The sequence below is a fragment of the Schistocerca serialis genome, chromosome 5, assembly GCF_023864345.2.
Source record: "Schistocerca serialis cubense isolate TAMUIC-IGC-003099 chromosome 5, iqSchSeri2.2, whole genome shotgun sequence".
Classification (NCBI taxonomy): domain Eukaryota; kingdom Metazoa; phylum Arthropoda; class Insecta; order Orthoptera; family Acrididae; genus Schistocerca; species Schistocerca serialis.
The window spans coordinates 141,836,803-141,856,860 of NC_064642.1; the positions used below are offsets into that span (position 1 = coordinate 141,836,803).

The following is a 20,058-nucleotide window of genomic DNA, read 5'->3' on the forward strand; positions in this document are numbered from 1 at the left end:
CTCTTCCAAGTCCTTTGCTGTCTCTGACAGAATTACAATGTCATTGGCAAACCTCAAAGTCTTTACTTCTTCTCCATGAATTTTCATACCTACTCCGAATTTTTCTTTTGTTTCCTTTACTGCTTGCTCAATATACAGATTGAATAACATCGGGGAGAGGCTACAACCCTGTCTCACTCCTTTCCCAACCACTGCTTCCCTTTCATGCCCCTCGACTCTTATAACTGCCATCTGGTTTCTGTACAAATTGTAAATAGCCTTTCGCTCCCTGTATTTTACCCCTGCCACCTTCAGAATTTGAAAGAGAGTATTCCAGTAAACATTGTCAAAAGCTTTCTCTAAGTCTACAAATGCTAGAAACGTAGGTTTGCCTTTTCTTAATCTTTCTTCTAAGATAAGTCGTAAGGTTAGTATTGCCTCACGTGTTCCAACATTTCTACGGAATCCAAACTGATCCTCCCCGAGGTCCGCTTCTACCAGTTTTTCCATTCGTCTGTAAAGAATTCGCGTTAGTATTTTGCAGCTGTGACTTATTAAACTGATAGTTCTGTAATTTTCACATCTGTCAACACCTGCTTTCTTTGGGATTGGAATTATTATATTCCTCTTGAAGTCTGTGGGTATTTCGCCTGTCTCATACATCTTTCTCACCAGATGGTAGAGTTTTGTCATGACTGGCTCTCCCAAGCCCATCAGTAGTTCTAATGGAATGTTGTCTACTCCCGGGGCCTTGTTTCGACTCAGGTCTTTCAGTGCTCTGTCAAACTCTTCACGCAGTATCTTATCTCCCATTTCATCTTCATCTACATCCTCTTCCATTTCCATAATATTGTCCTCAAGTACATCGCCCTTGTATAAACCCTCTATACACTCCTTCCACCTTTCTGCTTTCCCTTCTTTGCTTAGAACTGGGTTGCCATCTGACCTCTTGATATTCATACAAGTGGTTCTCTTCTCTCCAAAGGTCTCTTTAATTTTCCTGTAGGCAGTATCTATCTTACCCCTAGTGAGACAAGCCTCTACATCCTTACATTTGTCCTCTAGCCATCCCTGCTTAGCCATTTTGCACTTCCTGTCAATCTCATTTTTGAGACGTTTGTATTCCTTTTTGCCTGCTTCATTTACTGCATTTTTATATTTTCTCCTTTCATCAATTAAATTCAATATTTCTTCTGTTACCCAAGGATTTCTATTAGCCCTCGTCTTTTTACCTACTTGATCCTCTGCTGCCTTCACTACTTCATCCCTCAGAGCTACCCATTCTTCTTCTACTGTATTTCTTTCCCCCATTCCTGTCAATTGTTCCCTTATGCTCTCCCTGAAACTCTGTACAACCTCTGGTTCTTTCAGTTTATCCAGGTCCCATCTCCTTAAATTCCCGCCTTTTTGCAGTTTCTTCAGTTTCAATCTGCAGTTCATAACCAATAGATTGTGGTCAGAATCCACATCTGCCCCTGGAAATGTCTTACAATTTAAAACCTGGTTCCTAAAACTCTGTCTTACCATTATGTAATCTATCTGATACCTTTTAGTATCTCCAGGATTCTTCCAGGTATACAACCTTCTTTCATGATTCTTGAACCAAGTGTTAGCTATGATTAAGTTATGCTCTGTGCAAAATTCTACAAGGCAGCTTCCTCTTTCATTTCTTCCCCCCAATCCATATTCACCTACTATGTTTCTTCCTCTCCCTTTTCCTACTGACGAATTTCAGTCACCCATGACAAATTTTCGTCTCCCTTCACTACCTGAATAATTTCTTTTATCTCGTCATACATTTCATCAATTTCTTCATCATCTGCAGAGCTAGTTGGCATATAAACTTGTACTACTGTGGTAGGCATGGGCTTTGTGTCTATCTTGGCCACAATAATGCGTTCACTATGCTGTTTGTAGTAGCTAACCCGCACTCCTATTTTTTATTCATTATTAAACCTACTCCTGCATTACCCTTATTTGATTTTGTATTTATAACCCTGTAATCACCTGACCAAAAGTCTTGTTCCTCCTGCCACCGAACTTCACTAATTCTCACTATATCTAACTTTAACCTATCCATTTCCCTATTTAAATTTTCTAACCTACCTGCCCGATTATGGGATCTGACATTCCACGCTCCGAACCATAGAATGCCAGTTTTCTGTCTCCTGATAACGACGTCCTCTTGAGTAGTCCCCGCCCGGAGATTCGAATGGGGGACTATTTTACCTCCGGAATATTTTACCCAAGAGGACGTCATCATCATTTAATCATACAGTTAAGCTGCATGTCCTCGGGAAAAATGCCTACCGGTAACAATATGGTCCAGTCACGTTAATGTGACCAATCGCCATGTTCGACAGGAACGAGCAATAACCACTCACGGACGGTAGGTGGCAACATTACCAGTGGAGGATATGTAAAGCGAATCAGGGGGATGCAGGAAACAGTGGAGTCGTTGTCGTAATGCGGAAAGGGAGCGATCTATCTGGCATGATACTTAGCCTCATCGGGAACACTTGGCCTTAAAGCTAAGTCTAAACTATTCGCATGACGCTGTGCTTAAATTATACCGTGCACGGCTTCGGCGGCTCGTGGTCCTGCGGTAGCGTTCTTGCTTCCCGCGCACGGGGTCCCGGGTTCGATTCCCGGTGGGGTCAGGGATTTTCTCTGCCTCGAGATGACGGGGTGTTGTGTATTTTTCATCCTCATTCACTCGCAAGTCGCCGTAGTGGCGTTAAAGAACTTGTGGAGCGGCGGCCGAACCGCGCCGCGAGGGGTCTCCCGGCCACCAATGCCATACGCTCACTATTATTACCGTGCACGGCAAAATTGTGCTATCCGAAACCAGCGCCGAGGCGACTGTGGTGCGTCACGGACCATAGGTGGCAGGTGTGAACGACGGCTGCGGAGATGTGTACACGCAAACAGAAGGGCAACTGAACCCCCAGATGAAACAAGATACTATCAACAGCGTCACCTCAATTACTTTTCAGCGAACGTTGGCCCGTACGGGTCTCTGAAGAAAGTGTGGTTGATGTACCCAAGCTGTTGGCTGCTCATCGGCGGCGAAGGCTGGAATTTGCACACCATTACCACAACTGTACGTCCACTACGTGGTGACAGGTAGCCTTTTTAGATCAATCACATTTCATGCTCCATCGGCGTGAAACACCTGAAAGAAAAACATCCTGCAAAATCGTCCACAGGGTCCAGACCGGAGGAGGAAGAGTTATGGTCTGGGGAATGTTTTCGTGGCATTCCCTGGGTAATCTTGTCATTCTGGAAGGCACAGTGGGTCAAGACAAGTATGCATCTATGCTCGGGGACCATGTCAACCCCTACATGCAGTTTGGTTTTCCTCGGTACGACGGCGTGTACCAACAGGACAATGTGACACGTCACACAACTGGCTGAGTTCGTGCTTGGCTCTAAGAGCAGCAGGACTAGTTTACCGTGTTCCCCTGGCCGCCACACTTCTCAGATTTAAACCTAATCGACAATCCGTCTGACCGGCTCGGCTTCCTGTTCGAGCCATGGACCCTCAACCGAAAAATCTGGCGCCGCTAACAGTGGCACTGGAATCAGCATGGTTCCACATCCCTGTCACTACCTTCCAGAACCTCATTGGCTCTCTTCCTGCTCCTCTCGCATCGGTCTGCGTTGCGAAAGGTGGTTATTACGGCTTTTGCCAGTTTTTCACAATGAGACTGAAGAGAGTAGCGCACTTCTCCTGTCCCTATCGGTTACGCAATACTGCATAAGCACAGTGCTTTTTAGCAGCCCTGTTGTAGTACAACTAGGGGGGCCATACGTCCCGATTAATCGGGATTGTCCCGTTTTTTTGAGGCTCAAAAATTTGTCCCGACTTTTTTTTAAAAAAACAAGCAATTTGTCCCGATTTTCAAGGATTATTTTTATTCATTTACAAAGTGGTTAAAATATTTTCTGAGTGTCGATTTTATAAACTATCAATTGAAACTGACATTCCGTACGTTGGTATCCCCCGATAATGTACAGCTTAAGCACTATAATTGTTGCGTACTCTTATTTTCTTTGCTTTTGCTTGCCATTGTTGTCAGCACTCAGTATCAGTTTCGTGAAGTGCTAGCACATCGTGGTGATGCCGAAACGAAAATCAAAGTTTTCGGAAGAGCTTCAAAGCAAATTTCCTTGCTTCACTGCTACAGACAGTGACTGTTCAGCAAAATGTAACGTATGTAACTGTGCTGTATCCGTGTCTCATGGTGGTGCTGCAGATCTCAATCATCATATGGAATCAGAGAAACACAGGAAGAATCTTCGATGGGCAGGTTCCTCGCCAAAAATGACGAGATATTTTGTAACGTCAAATTCACAGGAACAGAAAGACGTAGCTGCAGCAGAAGGAACCCTGTCATTCCACGTTATTAAACACCACCAAAGCTATCGTTCTAATGAGTGCAGTGTTCAACTAAACAAAAAAAAATTTCCTGATTCTAAGATTGCAGAAAATGTTTCGTGTGGAAGAACAAAGTGTGAAGCAATTATCAACAATGTTATAGCTCCGTATTCCCAGAAACAGGTAATAGCTGCTGTAAACAGTGCAAAATACTTTTCAATATTTAACGAGAAATAAAAATTGTCCCAATTTTTGGCCAAGAAAGTGTATGAAAGTCCCCCTTTTGTCCGAAGAAAATATGGTCACCCCAAGTACAACATACCTCGCACACTCTGCTATACGTCAGCGTTAGAGGGTTACATGATCACCTGGTACCAGTTCTACATCATCTCCGACGCTTCAAAGCGACCAGTGTGCTCTTCTAAGGGGGTGACTAGCCTATACAGGGTGTTGCAAAATGGTACGGCCAAACTTTCAGGAAACGTTCCTCACACACTAAGAAAGAAAATATGTTATGTGGACATGTGTCCGGAAACGCTTACTTTTCATGTTAGAGCTCATTTTATTACTTCTCTTCAAATCACATTAATCACGGAATGGAAACACACAGCAACAGAACGTACCAGCGTGACTTCAAACACTTTGTTACAGGAAATGTTCAAAATGTCCTCCGTTAGCGAGGATACATGCATCCACCCTCCGTCGCATGGAATCCCTGATGCGCTGATGCAGCCCTGGAGAATGGCGTATTGTATCACAGCCGCCCACAATACGAGCACGAAGAGTCTCTACATTTGGTACCGGACTTGCGTAGACAAGAGCTTTCAAATGCCCCTATGAATGAAAGTCAAGAGGGTTGAGGTCAGGAGAGCGTGGAGGCCACGGAATTGGTCCGCCTCTACCAATCCATCGGTCACCGAATCTGTTGTTGAGAAGCGTACGAACACTTTGACTGAAATGTGCAGGAGCTCCATCGTGCATGGACCACATGTTGTGTCGTACTTGTAAAGGCACATGTTCTAGCAGCACAGGTAGAGTATCCCGTATTAAATCATGATAACGTGCTCCATTGAGCGTAGGTGGAAGAACATGGGGCCCAATCAAGACATCACCAACAATGCCTGCCCAAACAAAGAGTCGCATGTCAACACAAGCACCGAAGTCAACATTACCTTCCTTCAATTGGGCCAACTGGCAGTGAATCGAGGAAGTACAGTACATACTGACGAAACTAAAATGAGCTCTAACATGGAAATTAAGCGTTTCCGGACACATGTCCACATAACATCTTTTCTTTCTTTGTGTGTGTGGAATGTTTCCTGAAAGTTTGGCTGTACCTTTCTGTAACACCCTGTATAACTAACATTTTGTGCACGGGCTTACATTATTACAACAATGATGAATAGGGCTGTCGTTTGAAGTTGCCAGTGTTTTGGCAAGAAATTATCCGAAGGGAAAAGATCAAGTGCATAGAAAGTATTTATGAAATGCTTAATGATGTAACTGCGACTGTTAATTTGTGTTGTTCCCGTTTAGGGCACAGTATTTCGACAAGACACCCAGTCGTCGTCTTCGGGTGCTTAGAGTTGTGTACTCGCTCCCTGGGCTCCAGCTAGATTAAATTATTGTTGGCCTGCGCCGCTACTTAGAGCAGAGCTTGACCGCCGACGCAGACTACGCCTTTTAATGGACTTTTGATATACCGTGAAACGCACGTTCGTTCTCTCACTGTTTTCGAACTGGCGACCGTGATGACCAACGATCTCTTAATAAACGGAGTGCCAGATCCTAAGACTTGTTTCAATTTAAACCTCCGTCTTGTTGCATTGGGTTGTAGCTTATTCACCCATCTCGCTATTTTTGGATCGATTCCGGCAAGTTGTGTTTTACACATAACACACACTGCATCTGCAGGAAGAGTGGGGGGCGGCCAGCTGCGCTCTGAGCCATAGGCGCGCACGAATACGCTCTAAAACAATCTTGATAGGCCTTGGTTCCAGCTTGTGTTGAACCATTTGCAGCTATGTATTCACGGAAATCAAAATCCCGACAAATCTTTGTGTCTCACCGCGATATGGTTGGTTTGGAGGGAGAGGGGCCAAACTACGGAGTGATCAGTCGCTTTTTCCTGATTCAAACATGTCGCCGAGTAAAAACATTCCCCAAAAGAGTCTGGGAAGTAAAAAAAAGGCGGAAAAGTAACTGGGAAACACACAAAGAGGAAACTAAAGAGGCAAGACAAAAGGCGAGAACGCGCACTAAAAGGAAAAAAGCGGTAGAAGGTGTTAAAAGAATGTAGCAGATGGCCAGGGCTGTCTGATCGCAAGCAGAAAAAAAAGGATGAGTCAGCCACTCTGAAAAACACTAAAGTCTCAAGCAAAAAAGACAAGGCGAGAGGAACACCAAGGCGAACAAGCAGCAAAGAAAGATTGAGGAAGAGGTAAAATGGGAGGACGATACCAGACACCCACAGTTAGATTGTGTGATAAAACTCCTCTAACGAATAAAATGTAAAACTATATCAGCATTGTCTCCCAGCATTGTTGCCATTGTGGCGGGAAGATTAAAAGTCCGTCGCACAGCGTCTGAAATTGGGCAGTCCAAGACGATGTGGACGACAGTCAAGTGGGAACCACAGTGACACTGACCTGATTTCTCGCGATGGAGGAGGTGACCACGAGTCAGCGAAGTATGACCGATGTGTAGCCAGCAAAGGACAACGGAGCCCCTGTGAGTGGCTCGCATGGATGATCGGCACACGTATTTTGTCTCCTTGACAACACGTAGTTCATTTGGTGTAGTGAGGGTGCACCATTCAGTATCCCAAATCCCAAAAACGTTACGGAGTAAAACCGATTGGAGAGCAGTCTCCGGCGGGTCGATCTCCAGAGTTGATTTACTAGTAACCTGTTTGGCCAACCTGTCATCAAGTTCACTGCCTGGGATCCCAACACGTCCTGGGGTCCAAGTGAAGGAACTAAACGTCCACTGTTTTCGAGGACATAAAGAGACTCCTGGACAGTCATTACCAAAGTATGGAGAGGGGTACACTGGCCGAGAGCCTGTAGGCTGCTTAACGAGTCACTACAGGTGACGAAGGACTCACATCTGCAGGAACAGGTGTGTTCAAGAGCGCAAGAGATGGCTACCAACTCTGCAGTGAAAACATTTCAGCCATCCAGCAAGGAGCACTGTTCGGTATGTCCAACGTGAGCGTAAGCGAAGCCAACGCGACCACCGGCCATTGGGCCATCGGTGTAGACTATTTCTGAGTTCTGGAACTCGCTGAGAATGAAGAAAAATTGCCGGCGGAGGGCCTCAGGTGGAGCTGAGCCTTTTGGGCCTTGCGATAGGTCCAGACGAAACTGTGGCCGAGGCGTGAACCATGGAGGTGTGAGTGAGTGGACCTGCAGGAAAGGTGATAGCGGGAGTGTCCAGTTCAGTAAGAAGCAAACGGACACAGACTGCAATTTGAATCCCTGATCTGGGCCGCAGTTGCAGGAGATGGCTAGCCGTGTGTCTCACCATGACCAGTCTGGGGTCCTATCACCATGAACCAAATTTAAAGTATTCCTGTTGCTGGGAACTAATTACAATGGCCCTTTCATTAATGTCCTTTGCAAATTAAGATGAGAAGAAACTACTTAAAGCTTTGTTGTTAGCACTGTACTATTTATTGAGATAATTACTTTCATTTGATTAGTTACAATGAAATCACTAGAATTAAGGGAGAAACAGCCACAATGTATCTCCCGCTTTAACACAGTATCCAACCTGTTACTCATGAAACAGTTACAGCGAGCCTGAACCGTAACCTAAGTTAATATCACAGGCAGTCGATATCCGAAGACACAGTGACACACTGAACTATGGCCATCGATAAATTGTATCAATTACTACGTGCTCCTCCCGCTGCTCCCCCTCCTCCCCCTCCAACATCCTCACAGTTTGTGGTAGTGCAGTACACACGTGTGAAGGCCCAAGACAGAACTTGCCGTTCTGACTTACCACCGACTTTTTTCCCTCTCATCTGTCTTCTGACTGGTTTGATGTGGCCCTCCACGAATTCTCTCCTGTGCCAAACTTTTTATCTCAGACTAACACTTGCAAACCTATTTGCTTGACGTATTCTAATCTCTGTCTTCCTCTACAGTTTTTGCCCTATACAGCTCCCTCTAGTACCATGGAAGTTATTCCCCGATGTCTGAACACATGTTACATCATCCTGTCCTTGGTGTAAGAGTTTTCCATACATTTATTTCCTCGTCGCTTCTGCGAAGAACCACCTCATTCCTTATCCGATAAGTCCACCTAATTTTCAACACTCGTCTGCAGCAGCAGATCTCAAATGCTTCCATTTTCTTCTGTTCCAGTTCTCCAGTGCATGTTTCACTAACATTCAATGGAGTGCTGTGCTCCAAAAGTACATTCTCAGAAATTTCTTCCTCAAATCAAGGTGATACTGGTGGACTTTCTCTCGGCCAAAAATGCTACTTTGGCAGTGCTAGTCTGCTTTTTATGTCGTCCTTGCTCCTTCCATCATGGGTTATTTTACAGCCTAGGTAGCAGAGTCCCTTAACTTCGTCAACTTCCTGAGCCCCCATTCTGATAATTTTCTCGCTGTTCTCATTTCTGCTATATCGCATTACTTTCGTCTTTCTACGTCTCACTCTCAATCCATATTCAGTACTCATTCCATTCGGCATATCACGCAATTCTTCTTCGCTTTCACTGAGGATAGCAATGTCATCAGCGAATCGTATCGTTGTTATCCTTTCACCTTGAATTTTAATTCCACTCTTGAACCTTTCTTTTACTTCCGCCATTGCTTCCTCGATGTATAGATTGAACAGTAGGGGCGGAAGACTGCACCCTGTGTTACATCCTTTTTAATCCGAACACCTCCCTCTTGGTCTTGCAGTCTTATTGTTCTCTCTCGGCTCTTGTACATGTTGTGTATCATTCATCTCTCCCTATAGATTACCCCCATTTTTCTCAGAATTTCGAACATCTTGCACCATCTGACATTATCGAACTTTTTTTATAGGTCGACAAATCCTACGAAGGCGTCTTGATTTTCTTTAGTCTTGCTTTGTCAAACGCAACGTCAGAACTGCGTCTCTGGTGCCTTTACCTTTCATGAAGCCAAACTCATCATCGTCCTTTGCAGTTCTTCGGTATATCATGCTTGTCAGCAACTTGGATGCATTAGCAAGCTCTTCGTGCGATACTTCTCGCACATTTAGGTTCTTGCTATCTTCGCAACAGTGTGGACGAAGTTTTTCTTGGAGTTTGATGGTACGTCGCTAGTGTTATTCTTCACACCAATGTAAACAGTCGTTTGTTGCCACTTCCCCTAATGATTTCAGAAATTCCGATGGAATGTTATCTGTCCCTTCTGCCTTATTTGACTAAGTCGTCCAGAGCTCTTTTAAATCCGATTCTAATACTGTATCCCCTGCCCCTTCCCTGTCGACTCCTGTTTCTTCTTCTATCACGTCATCAGACAAGTCATCCCCCTTACTGAGGGCTTCAATGTAGTCTTTCCACCCATCCGATCTCTCCTCTGCATTTAACAGTGGAATTACCATTGCACCTTAGTATTACCACCATTGCTTTTAATTTCACTTAAGGTTATTTCGACTTTTCTTTATGATAACTCAGTTACTCCGACAATTTTTTTTCGGTTTGTTTGCATTCAGCCTATTCTTCATCATTACTAAACTGTGATCTGAGTCTATATCTACTCCTCAGTACAGTCTACAATCCAATATACGATTTCGAAATCTCTGCCTGACCATGATGTAATCTTACTGAAATCTTCCCGTATCTCCCGGTCTTTTCCAAGAATACTTGGGTCTCTTTAACAGAGTATTCGCTATTAATAGCTGAAATTTATTGCAGACGACAGTCTCTCTCATTCCTACTACCAAGCCCATGTTCTCCCGTAACTCTTTCTTCTTCTCCTTCCCGTATAACCGCGTCCCAGTCAGCCATGACTATTAGATTTTAATCTCCCTTCATGTACTGAATTACCCGTTCAGTATCCTCATACACTTACTCTATCTCTTCGTCTTCCGCTTGCGACGTCGGCATGGTTACCTGAACTTTTATTGTTGGTTTGCTGTAGATTCTGATGAGAACAACCTTGTCACTGAACTGTACACAGCAACTCACTCTCTGCCCTACCATCCTACTCAAAACGAATCCTACTCCTGTTACACCATTTTCTGCTGCTGTTGATATTAACCTGACCAGAATTTGTCTTCTGTCCGTTTCACTTCACTGACCTCAACTGTACCTAAACTGAGCTTAGCATATCCCTTTTCAGATTTTCTAGCTTCCTTACCACATTCAAACTGCCGACATTCCACGCCCCGATTCGTGCAACGTTACTCTTTCATCGGTTATTCAGTCTTTTTCTCATTGTCACCCCTTCTCGCTCCCGGAGATATTTCAGAATCATTTGCCACGACACTTCTTCAGTTACCGGCCACATGTTCTGTGAATATACGTTATGTCTCTTTAAGGTAGTGATTTTCATTGCTTTCTGCATCCTCATGCTGTTGATCACTTGATTCTTCTGCCTTTTAGGGCCAATTTCCCACCCCAAGGGGAATAGAATGCCCTGACTCTCTGTGCGCTCCTCTGCCCTCTGTGGTAAGGCCGTTGGAAGAACGAGGCTGACTTCTTATGCCAGAAGTCTTCGGGCGCCAATGCCGATTATTGAACCCGGGACCCAGAACGTTTTGGTTAGTAGGCAAAGACACTCCCCCTAGACCACGGGGTCACATCCTGAAAGTTTATAATTTTGAAAATACTAATAGAAGATTTGGACTGAAAAGTTAACTCTGCCAGAATCTGTATGCTGTTCTTACGCATTAAATCTTAAACAGCAGAGTCATTCTATTGACAAGGAAAGCATTAATTCGTCGACCAAGCAGAATGATATTTTATTGGCACACCGACAGAGCCATAAGCATCCGACTACAGCTGATAGGGCACACGAAATGTCAGCGGTAGTAGCCTGTGTACTTGCCTTTTCGCAGCAATGCAGGCTGTAATCCTCCAATCGAGACGATTGTAGTCTTGCGAAAGGGCTGCCATGCAATTTCCACAAGTTGCCTCAGTTTGAGTAAACTTCCTGCCGGTCTTGCAAACCGAGTAAAATTATGTTTCATCCAGTACCAAACACGTTCGGAGGGGGGGGGGGGGAGATCTGGGAATCGTGCCAGCCAGTATAGTCGACGTACAGCTTTGAGAGCAAGACGGGTGACACGGGATACATGAGTAAGTGCACCGCCATCTTGGAAAAGCAGATCGCCTTGTTGGTGCAGTAACGGTAATACGGCAGGTAGAATGATGTTTTGGATGTACCGTGCACTGTTCAGTACGATCGCCAAAGGTGACCGGCCGTAGTACGATACGGCTCCGCGCACCATGACGCTGAGTGATGGCTCTGCGCGCCTCTGTCTTGTACACTGCGCCACGCCCCCACAGGCATACGGCACCATTGGCACCGAGACAGACGCGACTCATTACTGAAGACAAGTCTCCATTCGTGCCTCCACAAGTGCCTACCGCGACACCACTGGAGGCGGGCTGCACGATGTTGGGGCGTGAGCGGAGACGCTCTAACGGCATGCCGGACTGTTGTGAATGGCCCTCAATGATACCTCTGGAGCAGCAGTGTCCCCAATTTATTGTGAAGTCGCGGTGCAGTCCGATATGACACTTCGCAAGATGAGGCGGTCCCGGCGTGAATCTGCGCGTCGCAGCTGTCCGGACCCAGGCTGACGGCCATGTGCACCTCCTGCTGACCACTGACAACATCAATACATTGTTGAGGGCTTTCGCGCCACGTGTAGTGCAGTTCTGCGGTATGACCCCCCAGCTTCCCACAGACTCGTTGTACGCCCCCACTCAATCTCCATCAGGTGCACAATCAGTTCACTTCCACGCTGTCGCGGCATGCTCATCTTCTAGCAGACAGACGGAGCTCCGTATGGAATGGCAAACAGGCTGCTACTGGCTCTGGAGGTGAACTGCTGCTGCAAAGCTTGCAACATTACACGGCTGATAACGCGGTTTCTGGTTTGTCCGCAGCGCTGCGCGTTTGACCGTCGTATTAATTGCCCTGTCGTAGTGGCCCCTGAAAGCATGGCGTGCCTTACAAGTAAGTAACCTGCCCTAAGGTAGTATTTTTCCATTTTCCAGTAGAGTATTTGCATTAACTTTGAAATGAGAGAAAAAACTTTCGTTTGCTTCTAATCGTAATGATGTATTCACTTTAGTATTATTCTAGCAAATGAATTTTGAGAGAGTAAATCAAGATTTTCATTGCTTATAAAGCTATTGTGTGGTCTTCGAAGTGTATTGACATGAATTTTGAAAGAAAGCTCTACTGGGTCTAGGAATCAATGAGTGGCTTCAGCTTGATATGACACAAACTTGTGGACAGACTTTCTAACCGTCCTGAGGTCATTACCACAGCCAGAGATTCTGTGACACGATGTTAGCGCTTTGTCTTCTGTTTGATGACTGATTTTTTTGTATGGTATAATTATTATGGATCTTTTCCAGAGAGGGGTGCGGGAATTAAAAGGCAACCAGCCCAGTCGTGCACTTCATTGTCACAAGGAGCATAGAGGAACAAGACTCCCTCTTGCCGCCCATTCTCAACTGTGGACCACGGAGCTGTGGAGCAGGCGTGCCGCCAGGACTCACCGGACAGCTTCCTCTTCTCCGGCACTCCCATGTCGACGGCGAGCGTGGGGCCCTCGCAGCCGCTGTTTCTGCTCCTGGAAGCGGCACCTGCAACACAAGATACGCAGCCGTCTGTAGTCTTGCCGCCGAGGATGCGATACTGCTGTCATCGCTGACCCTACCGCCAACCGTCCGCAGCTCGTGGTCGTGCGGTAGCGTTCTCGCTTCCCACGCCCGGGTTCCCGGGTTCGATTCCCGGCGGGGTCAGGGATTTTCTCTGCCTCGTGATGACTGGGTGTTGTGTGCTGTCCTTAGGTTAGTTAGGTTTAAGTAGTTCTAAGTTCTAGGGGACTGATGACCATAGATGTTAAGTCCCATAGTGCTCAGAGCCATTTGAACCTACCGCCAACCCACTCTTCACGTGTCCACAAGCTGTATTTCCTCAGAAAAAAAAACACAAAGCTTAAGAACTATGACTACTGAACACTGTGGAACCTTTGGATTCACTTCTCCTTCGACTGTACAGAGAGCGTCAATTACATTCTTCACCTCAAACGTGTCCAGAACAGGTAAAATTTTCGGGGAAACGTTTTCGACCAAACATGTTTAGTATTTAAAAGCTCTGGCAGATTAAGCTTATGGTTGGAAGTCGACAGTGTTCTTTGCCTAGCTTATGGGGTATAGGAAATAGAGTCCTGCATGACCGAGTAAGCGAGCACAAAATACGAGATGGGGCGAGCACACCCTAACTGGATAGGCTGCCCGCACTAGTTCTAGTGAGCGAGCATACAAGCCGTGACCGAATACGTAGCACGTAACTTCAAACACATTACACGTGTCTTTATCCGTGTGAGACTACAGCCACTACGGGCTTCTCATTTGCGGTGTGTCTGTAATCATGCAGCGCGAAGAAACCAGTGCAGTGAGACGTAAGATTGAAATCAATGTTTACACATTGAAGAAATACGAAGGTCTAAAAAGCCAAGTATGGAGTACATTTCTGTTGGTTTTAGACGAAATCAGTGCGTCTACTGGGTACTATCGAAGCATAAACTGTTCCACATTATTGTGTTTCCAGTCGGAAACCACTCATTTAAAGAAAAACAGTTGCAAGGAACCTCAGAAAGATACCGGCAGTAATAAAAAATAGAATTACAGCAAGGTGTGTTGCAATGTGTGCTAAAGATATGAGACCTTTTAATGCTGTTTCTGGTGGTTTCAGAGAACTAGGCCAAGAATTAATACATCTAGGTGCGCATTATGGAGAAGTTGACGTGGCAGATGTCATGCCACATCCCTCTACTATAAGTCTGTTTTTGCGGAAGTTATTAATAGAACATATGCTGCGACAGTTGATATGTGGACTGATTCGCATAATCAGGTGCACTATTGGACGCTTACAACACATTACATTAACACAGATTGGTCTCTAGTGAACAATATTTTATTTATAGCAAAATTCCCGGACGTTAAGAAGACGGGAGTAAATATTATGAAATAAATTGAAGAGCGGATGGCTGATTGGGACATTTCGCAGGACACGTTGCACAGTTTTGTTTTTGTCTCCGACCAGGGTGCCAATGTAGTAAACGCTTTGGAAAATCACGAAAGGATTCCTTGTGCTGGTCATTGCATAAACACAGCACTTACCCATACTTTCGATGAAGATAACTTCTTGTTAAATCATACCACGAACATCGCATGAACAATAAATACTGTAAAATGATTGTAAAGTGCGTTAAGAAGAGTGGCGTCTGCTCGTCTTTGAAATCATCGTTGAAACAAGAGGTCTTCACACGCTGGAACAGCTTGTACACTATGCTGGAATCCTCACACACTCAGTATAACGAAGTTGCTACTTTCTGACGGAAAAGGACTCTGCTTACAGATTGCAAGGATATGATAATAAGCTTGCAAGAAAAACTACGGATTTTCTGAGACCATTTAAAGAGGCCACAGATGGATTAACATAATCGTTTTTGCATAGTTAGTGGATATTGTACTATAGAGAAACGAGAATGTTATTATTCGTATAATATTTCATTAACGTGAAACACCTCGCTTTTACGGGAACGTTTCGATGATTTCCACATCAGTTCTGTATTACTTGTCTCTTTTGTTTATAATCAGATCCTTCAAGTACTGAGTCAGCACCACCCAGAGAGAGAGATCGTTTCAAGGAATGGAGGAACAACAGATCATACGCAGCAGATGAAGTAGAGCTCTACATTTTAATGCACCCCAGAGATGATGATGAGGACATCTTAAAGTGGTGGAGCAGACATGAAACAGACCTGCCAGGCCTGTCTGCAGTTGCAAGACGTATTTTATGTATCCCAGCAACAAGTGCACCTAGTGGAAGATGCTTTAGTAAAGCCGGCATGTTACTAACAAATCGCCGCTTCCAATTAAATCCGGAACACGTTAGTGATTTACTGCCGTTCAACAATAACTGAAATTTTGTTTCTCTTCCAAACAAGTGAAAAGTACAAGCTACGTCTGTAAATGTTTAATGTTCTTTGTATGCTTTCTTTATGAAGATGGTTGTCTTCTAGATGACAGGGACAGTACTTATTTAATGTTTCCTATTAATGAAAGGAAAAATATGTCTTCCGTTTGGAAATGAGACTCGTCTTCTATCCGCGATTCTATTGAAATATCATGAAATATCATTTTACTTTCGAAGTGCTTTATAAATTTAGCTGTGTCACGTACCCGTTCTTGGAAACGTTACTTTTGTATTAAAAGAGAGGATACAGAGATAAATACATTGTTTGCGCGCGCGCGAGCGCGAGCGCGTGTGTGCGCGTGTGCGTGTGCGTGTGCGTGAGAGAGAGAGAGAGAGAGTGAGTGAGTGAGAGAGAAAGAGAGAGAGGCGTTAGATTTGTACAGCACAGTGCAGCGAGCCGGGGCGAGGCGAGGTGAAACGTCAGCGGTGACCGGTCATGCTCGGTTATCCGCGTGTCCGGAATCCGGACATCAGACATGGGGCGAGTACGTGACCGAGCCGAGTCGTGTGGGGCCGGACACTAGCGGCTCGGTCCCCCCACCCCCGTCAACAGGCGAGCTGTGACCGGTCAAACATTGAGCATTGCAGCACTCTAATAGGAAAACAATGAACATCAAAATTACGATGACTTCACAGGAATCTTAAGGCAGTTACTTCTGAATTCCATTCATGTCCCTTCACCTGCATTTACATGCCAACTCCCCAAGTCCCCATGTTGTGCGCAGCGGTGTGTACCTTGTTCGACTGTTTCTTTCCTGCTCCCCTTGCAAACAGAGCGAATGAAAAATTACTATTTATGCTCTCCGTATGAGCCCTAGTTTGTTTTATCTTGTCTTCGTGGTCCTTACGCGAAAAGTACATCGGCGGCAATAGAATTGTACAGCAGGCAGCCATAAATTTGATGATTTGTTTTCACGAAAAGAACACTGTCTTCGCTCCAGGTATTCTCACTTGAGTTCACGAAGCATCTCCGTAATACTCCCTTGTTGATCAAACCTTCCGGTAACAAATCTAGCAGCACGCCTCTGAACTACTTCGACATCTTCCTTTAATCCGACCTGGATGGGGTCCTAAACACTCTTAGCAGTACTTAAAAATTAATTCTGTCTACGAATTCCTTGAAGTCAGCTGTATATAGGTTCACTACCCAAAAGTGCCACATGAAAATTCGTGCCGGACCGTGACTGGAACACGGATTTCCCGCTTATCGCAAGCGGTCGCCTTCACCTCTTCGGATATCCGTGAACGCTCCCCAGACAGGCCTAAACTGCTGCATGTCACACTGTCTACATCCTTTTATCGTAGTCCACGGATAGCCGAAGTGATTAAGGCGACCGCTCTGCACATGCGGGAAATGCAGGTTTTCCTACTGTTCGCATTAAGTTACATTTTTCTACATTTAGAGCAAACTACTATTTATCACCCCAAATATAAATTCAGTCTAAGTCACCCCGTGTCCTCCTACAACGACGGAGCCTTCTCGTACACTACAGCATCGGCAGCAAACAGTCGCAGATCGCTACCAATCGTATCAGTTAGACCATTTATGTATACACAAAATAATAACGGTCCATCACATTTCCCTGGGGTATTGCTGACGATACCTTTGTCTCTGATGAACGTAGCCGTGCAGGGAAACGTACTGGGTTCTATTACTTAGAAAGTCTTCGAGTCACGTATCTGGGAACCATTCGCTACGTATGCTCGGACCTTCGCTCTTACGGCTGAAGAAATTGCACTCAGCGAAGATCGAAATCCACCACATGATAGATGTCCCTAATATAAGCAAATCAGATATGCTCAAATTTTATTATATTACCTGCTCAATTACAAATTCACTAAACCAAGTCCAAAAAATTACCATAAACCCTCAGTATGTCCTAAAAACGAGCGTAGTCATTAGATTCTAAAAACATGCATAGTCGTTACGGCTGAATTATGCCATAAGTTTAGCTAAAATGTACGTCACCTCAATAATGAAATAATTTTGTGATTAACGCCATAGAGGAAACAGTCGTGCAATAACAGTCATTCAGATCACGAAAAACAATAATTGTGTTACAAAGTATGCCTAAAGAGGCCAGTGCTATGTCTGTGACCGCACGGCAACCGTTACTACGTGACAACGACCGAGAAAACAACTAGTGTACTTCGGAAATATGGACTTTCCCATTCCTTGGTGTTGCGTATGTGCGGGTAGGTTACAATGGATTACACAATGCACTTAAAAAGCTACAGGTATTGGGCAGAGTGCCAATTACCTTACGCGTTTATTCTTGGAATACTTTGTCGGGAAGGCAAGAACCATTCACCGATTCGTGATAGGAGACAGCTGTCGAGAAAGCTCGCTACAGATAAGAGAAGTTATCTATCATCGTATTACGGAATACATCGCAAAATATACATATTGAAGTACTTAGCTAGTATCTATATTGCCACATGTGGCGTCGAAGAACCTATTTTCACTAGAGAGAATTAAATGATAAGCAGGTGTAATTCTCTCACAATGCCTTATCAGATGGTATTCAACAGCCACTGTACAAATGAATACCCGTGACGTTTATCTCTCCGGTAGAAAAAAGTGTTCTACATCTACATCTACATTTATACTCCGCAAGCCACCCAACGGTGTGTGGCGGAGGGCACTTTACGTGCCACTGTCATTACCTCCCCTTTCTGTTCCAGTCGCGTATGGTTCGCGGGAAGAACGACTGCCGGAAAGCCTCCGTGCGCGCTCGAATCTCTCTAATTTTACATTCGTGATCTCCTCGGGAAGTATAAGTAGGGGGAAGCAATATATTCGATACCTCATCCAGAAACGCACCCTCTCGAAACCTGAACAGCAAGCTACACCGCGATGCAGAGCGCCTCTCTTGCAAAGTCTGCCACTTGAGTTTGCTAAACATCTCCGTAACGCTATCACGGTTACCAAATAAACCTGTCACGAAACGCGCAGCTCTTCTTTGGATCTTCTCTATCTCCTCCGTCAACCCGATCTGGTACGGATCCCACTCTGATGAGCAGCACTCGAGTATAGGTCGAACGAGTGTTTTGTAAGCCACCTCCTTTGTTGATGGACTACCCCAATGAATCTCAACCTGATACCTGCCTTACCAACAATTAATTTTATATGATCATTCCACTTCAAATCGTTCCGCACGCATACTCCCAGATATTTTACAGAAGTAACTGCTACCAGTGTTTGTTCCGCTATCATATATTCATACAATAAAGGATGCTTCTTTCTATGTCTTCGCAATACATTACATTTGTCTATGTTAACGGCCAGTTGCCACTCCCTGCACCAAATGCCTATCCGCTGCTGATCTTCCTGTATTTCGCTGCAATTTTCTAATGCTGCAACTTCTCTGTATACTACAGCATCATCCGCGAAAAGCCGCATGGAACTTCCGACACTATCTACTAGGTCATTTATATATATTGTGAAAAGCAATGGTCCCATAACACTACCCTGTGGCACACCAGAGGTAACTTTAACGTCTGTAGACGTCTCTCCATTGATAACAACATGCTGTGTTCTGTTTGCTAAAAACTCTTCAATCCAGCCACACAGCTGGTCTGATATTCCGTAGGCTCTTACTTTGTTTATCAGGCGACAGTGCGGAACTGTATCGAACGCCTTCCGGAAGTCAAGGAAAACAGCATCTACCTGGGAGCCTGTATCTAATATTTTCTGGGTCTCATGGACAAATAAAGCGAGTTGGGTCTCACACGATCGCTGTTTCCGGAATCCATGTTGATTCCTACAGAGTAGATTCTGGGTTTCCAAAAACGACATGATACTCGAGCAAAAAACATGTTCTAAAATTCTACAACAGATCGACGTCAGAGATATAGGTCTATAGTTTTGCGCATCTGCTCGACGACCCTTCTTGAAAACTGGAACTACCTGTGCTCTTTTCCAATAATTTGGAACCTTCCGTTCCTCTAGAGACTTGCGGTACACGGCTGTTAGAAGGGGGGCAAGTTTTTTTGCGTACTCTGTGTAGAATCGAATTGGTATCCCGTCAGGTCCAGTGGACTTTCCTCTGTTGAGTGATTCCAGTTGCTTTTCTATTCCTTGGACACTTATTTCGATGTCAGCCATTTTTTCGTTTGTGCGAGGATTTAGAGAAGGAACTGCAGTGCGGTCTTCCTCTGTGAAACAGCTTTGGAAAAAGATGTTTAGTATTTCAGCTTTACGCGTGTCATCCTCTGTTTCAATGCTATCATCATCCCGGAGTGTCTGGATATGCTGTTTCGAGCCGCTTACTGATTTAACGTAAGACCAGAACTTCCTAGGATTTTCTGTCAAGTCGGTACATAGAATTTTACTTTCGAATTCACTGAACGCTTCACGCATAGCCCTCCTTACGCTAACTTTGACATCGTTTAGCTTCTGTTTGTCTGAGAGGTTTTGGCTGCGTTTAAACTTGCAGTGAAGCTCTCTTTGCTTTCGCAGTAGTTTCCTAACTTTGTTGTT

At 44.8% G+C, this 20,058-nt stretch overlaps 1 protein-coding gene across 1 annotated transcript in view; it reads right to left on the reverse strand.

The window, feature by feature from the left end:
- LOC126481506 (b(0,+)-type amino acid transporter 1-like) overlaps positions 1 to 20,058 on the reverse strand; it is a 438,794-nt gene that overhangs the window by 219,520 nt on the left and 199,216 nt on the right. The window contains exon 2 of the mRNA XM_050105301.1: positions 13,088 to 13,174. Coding sequence (XP_049961258.1) covers positions 13,088 to 13,118 — 31 coding nt within the window. The 5' untranslated portion in view covers positions 13,119 to 13,174. The remainder of the gene's footprint in view (positions 1 to 13,087; positions 13,175 to 20,058) is intronic.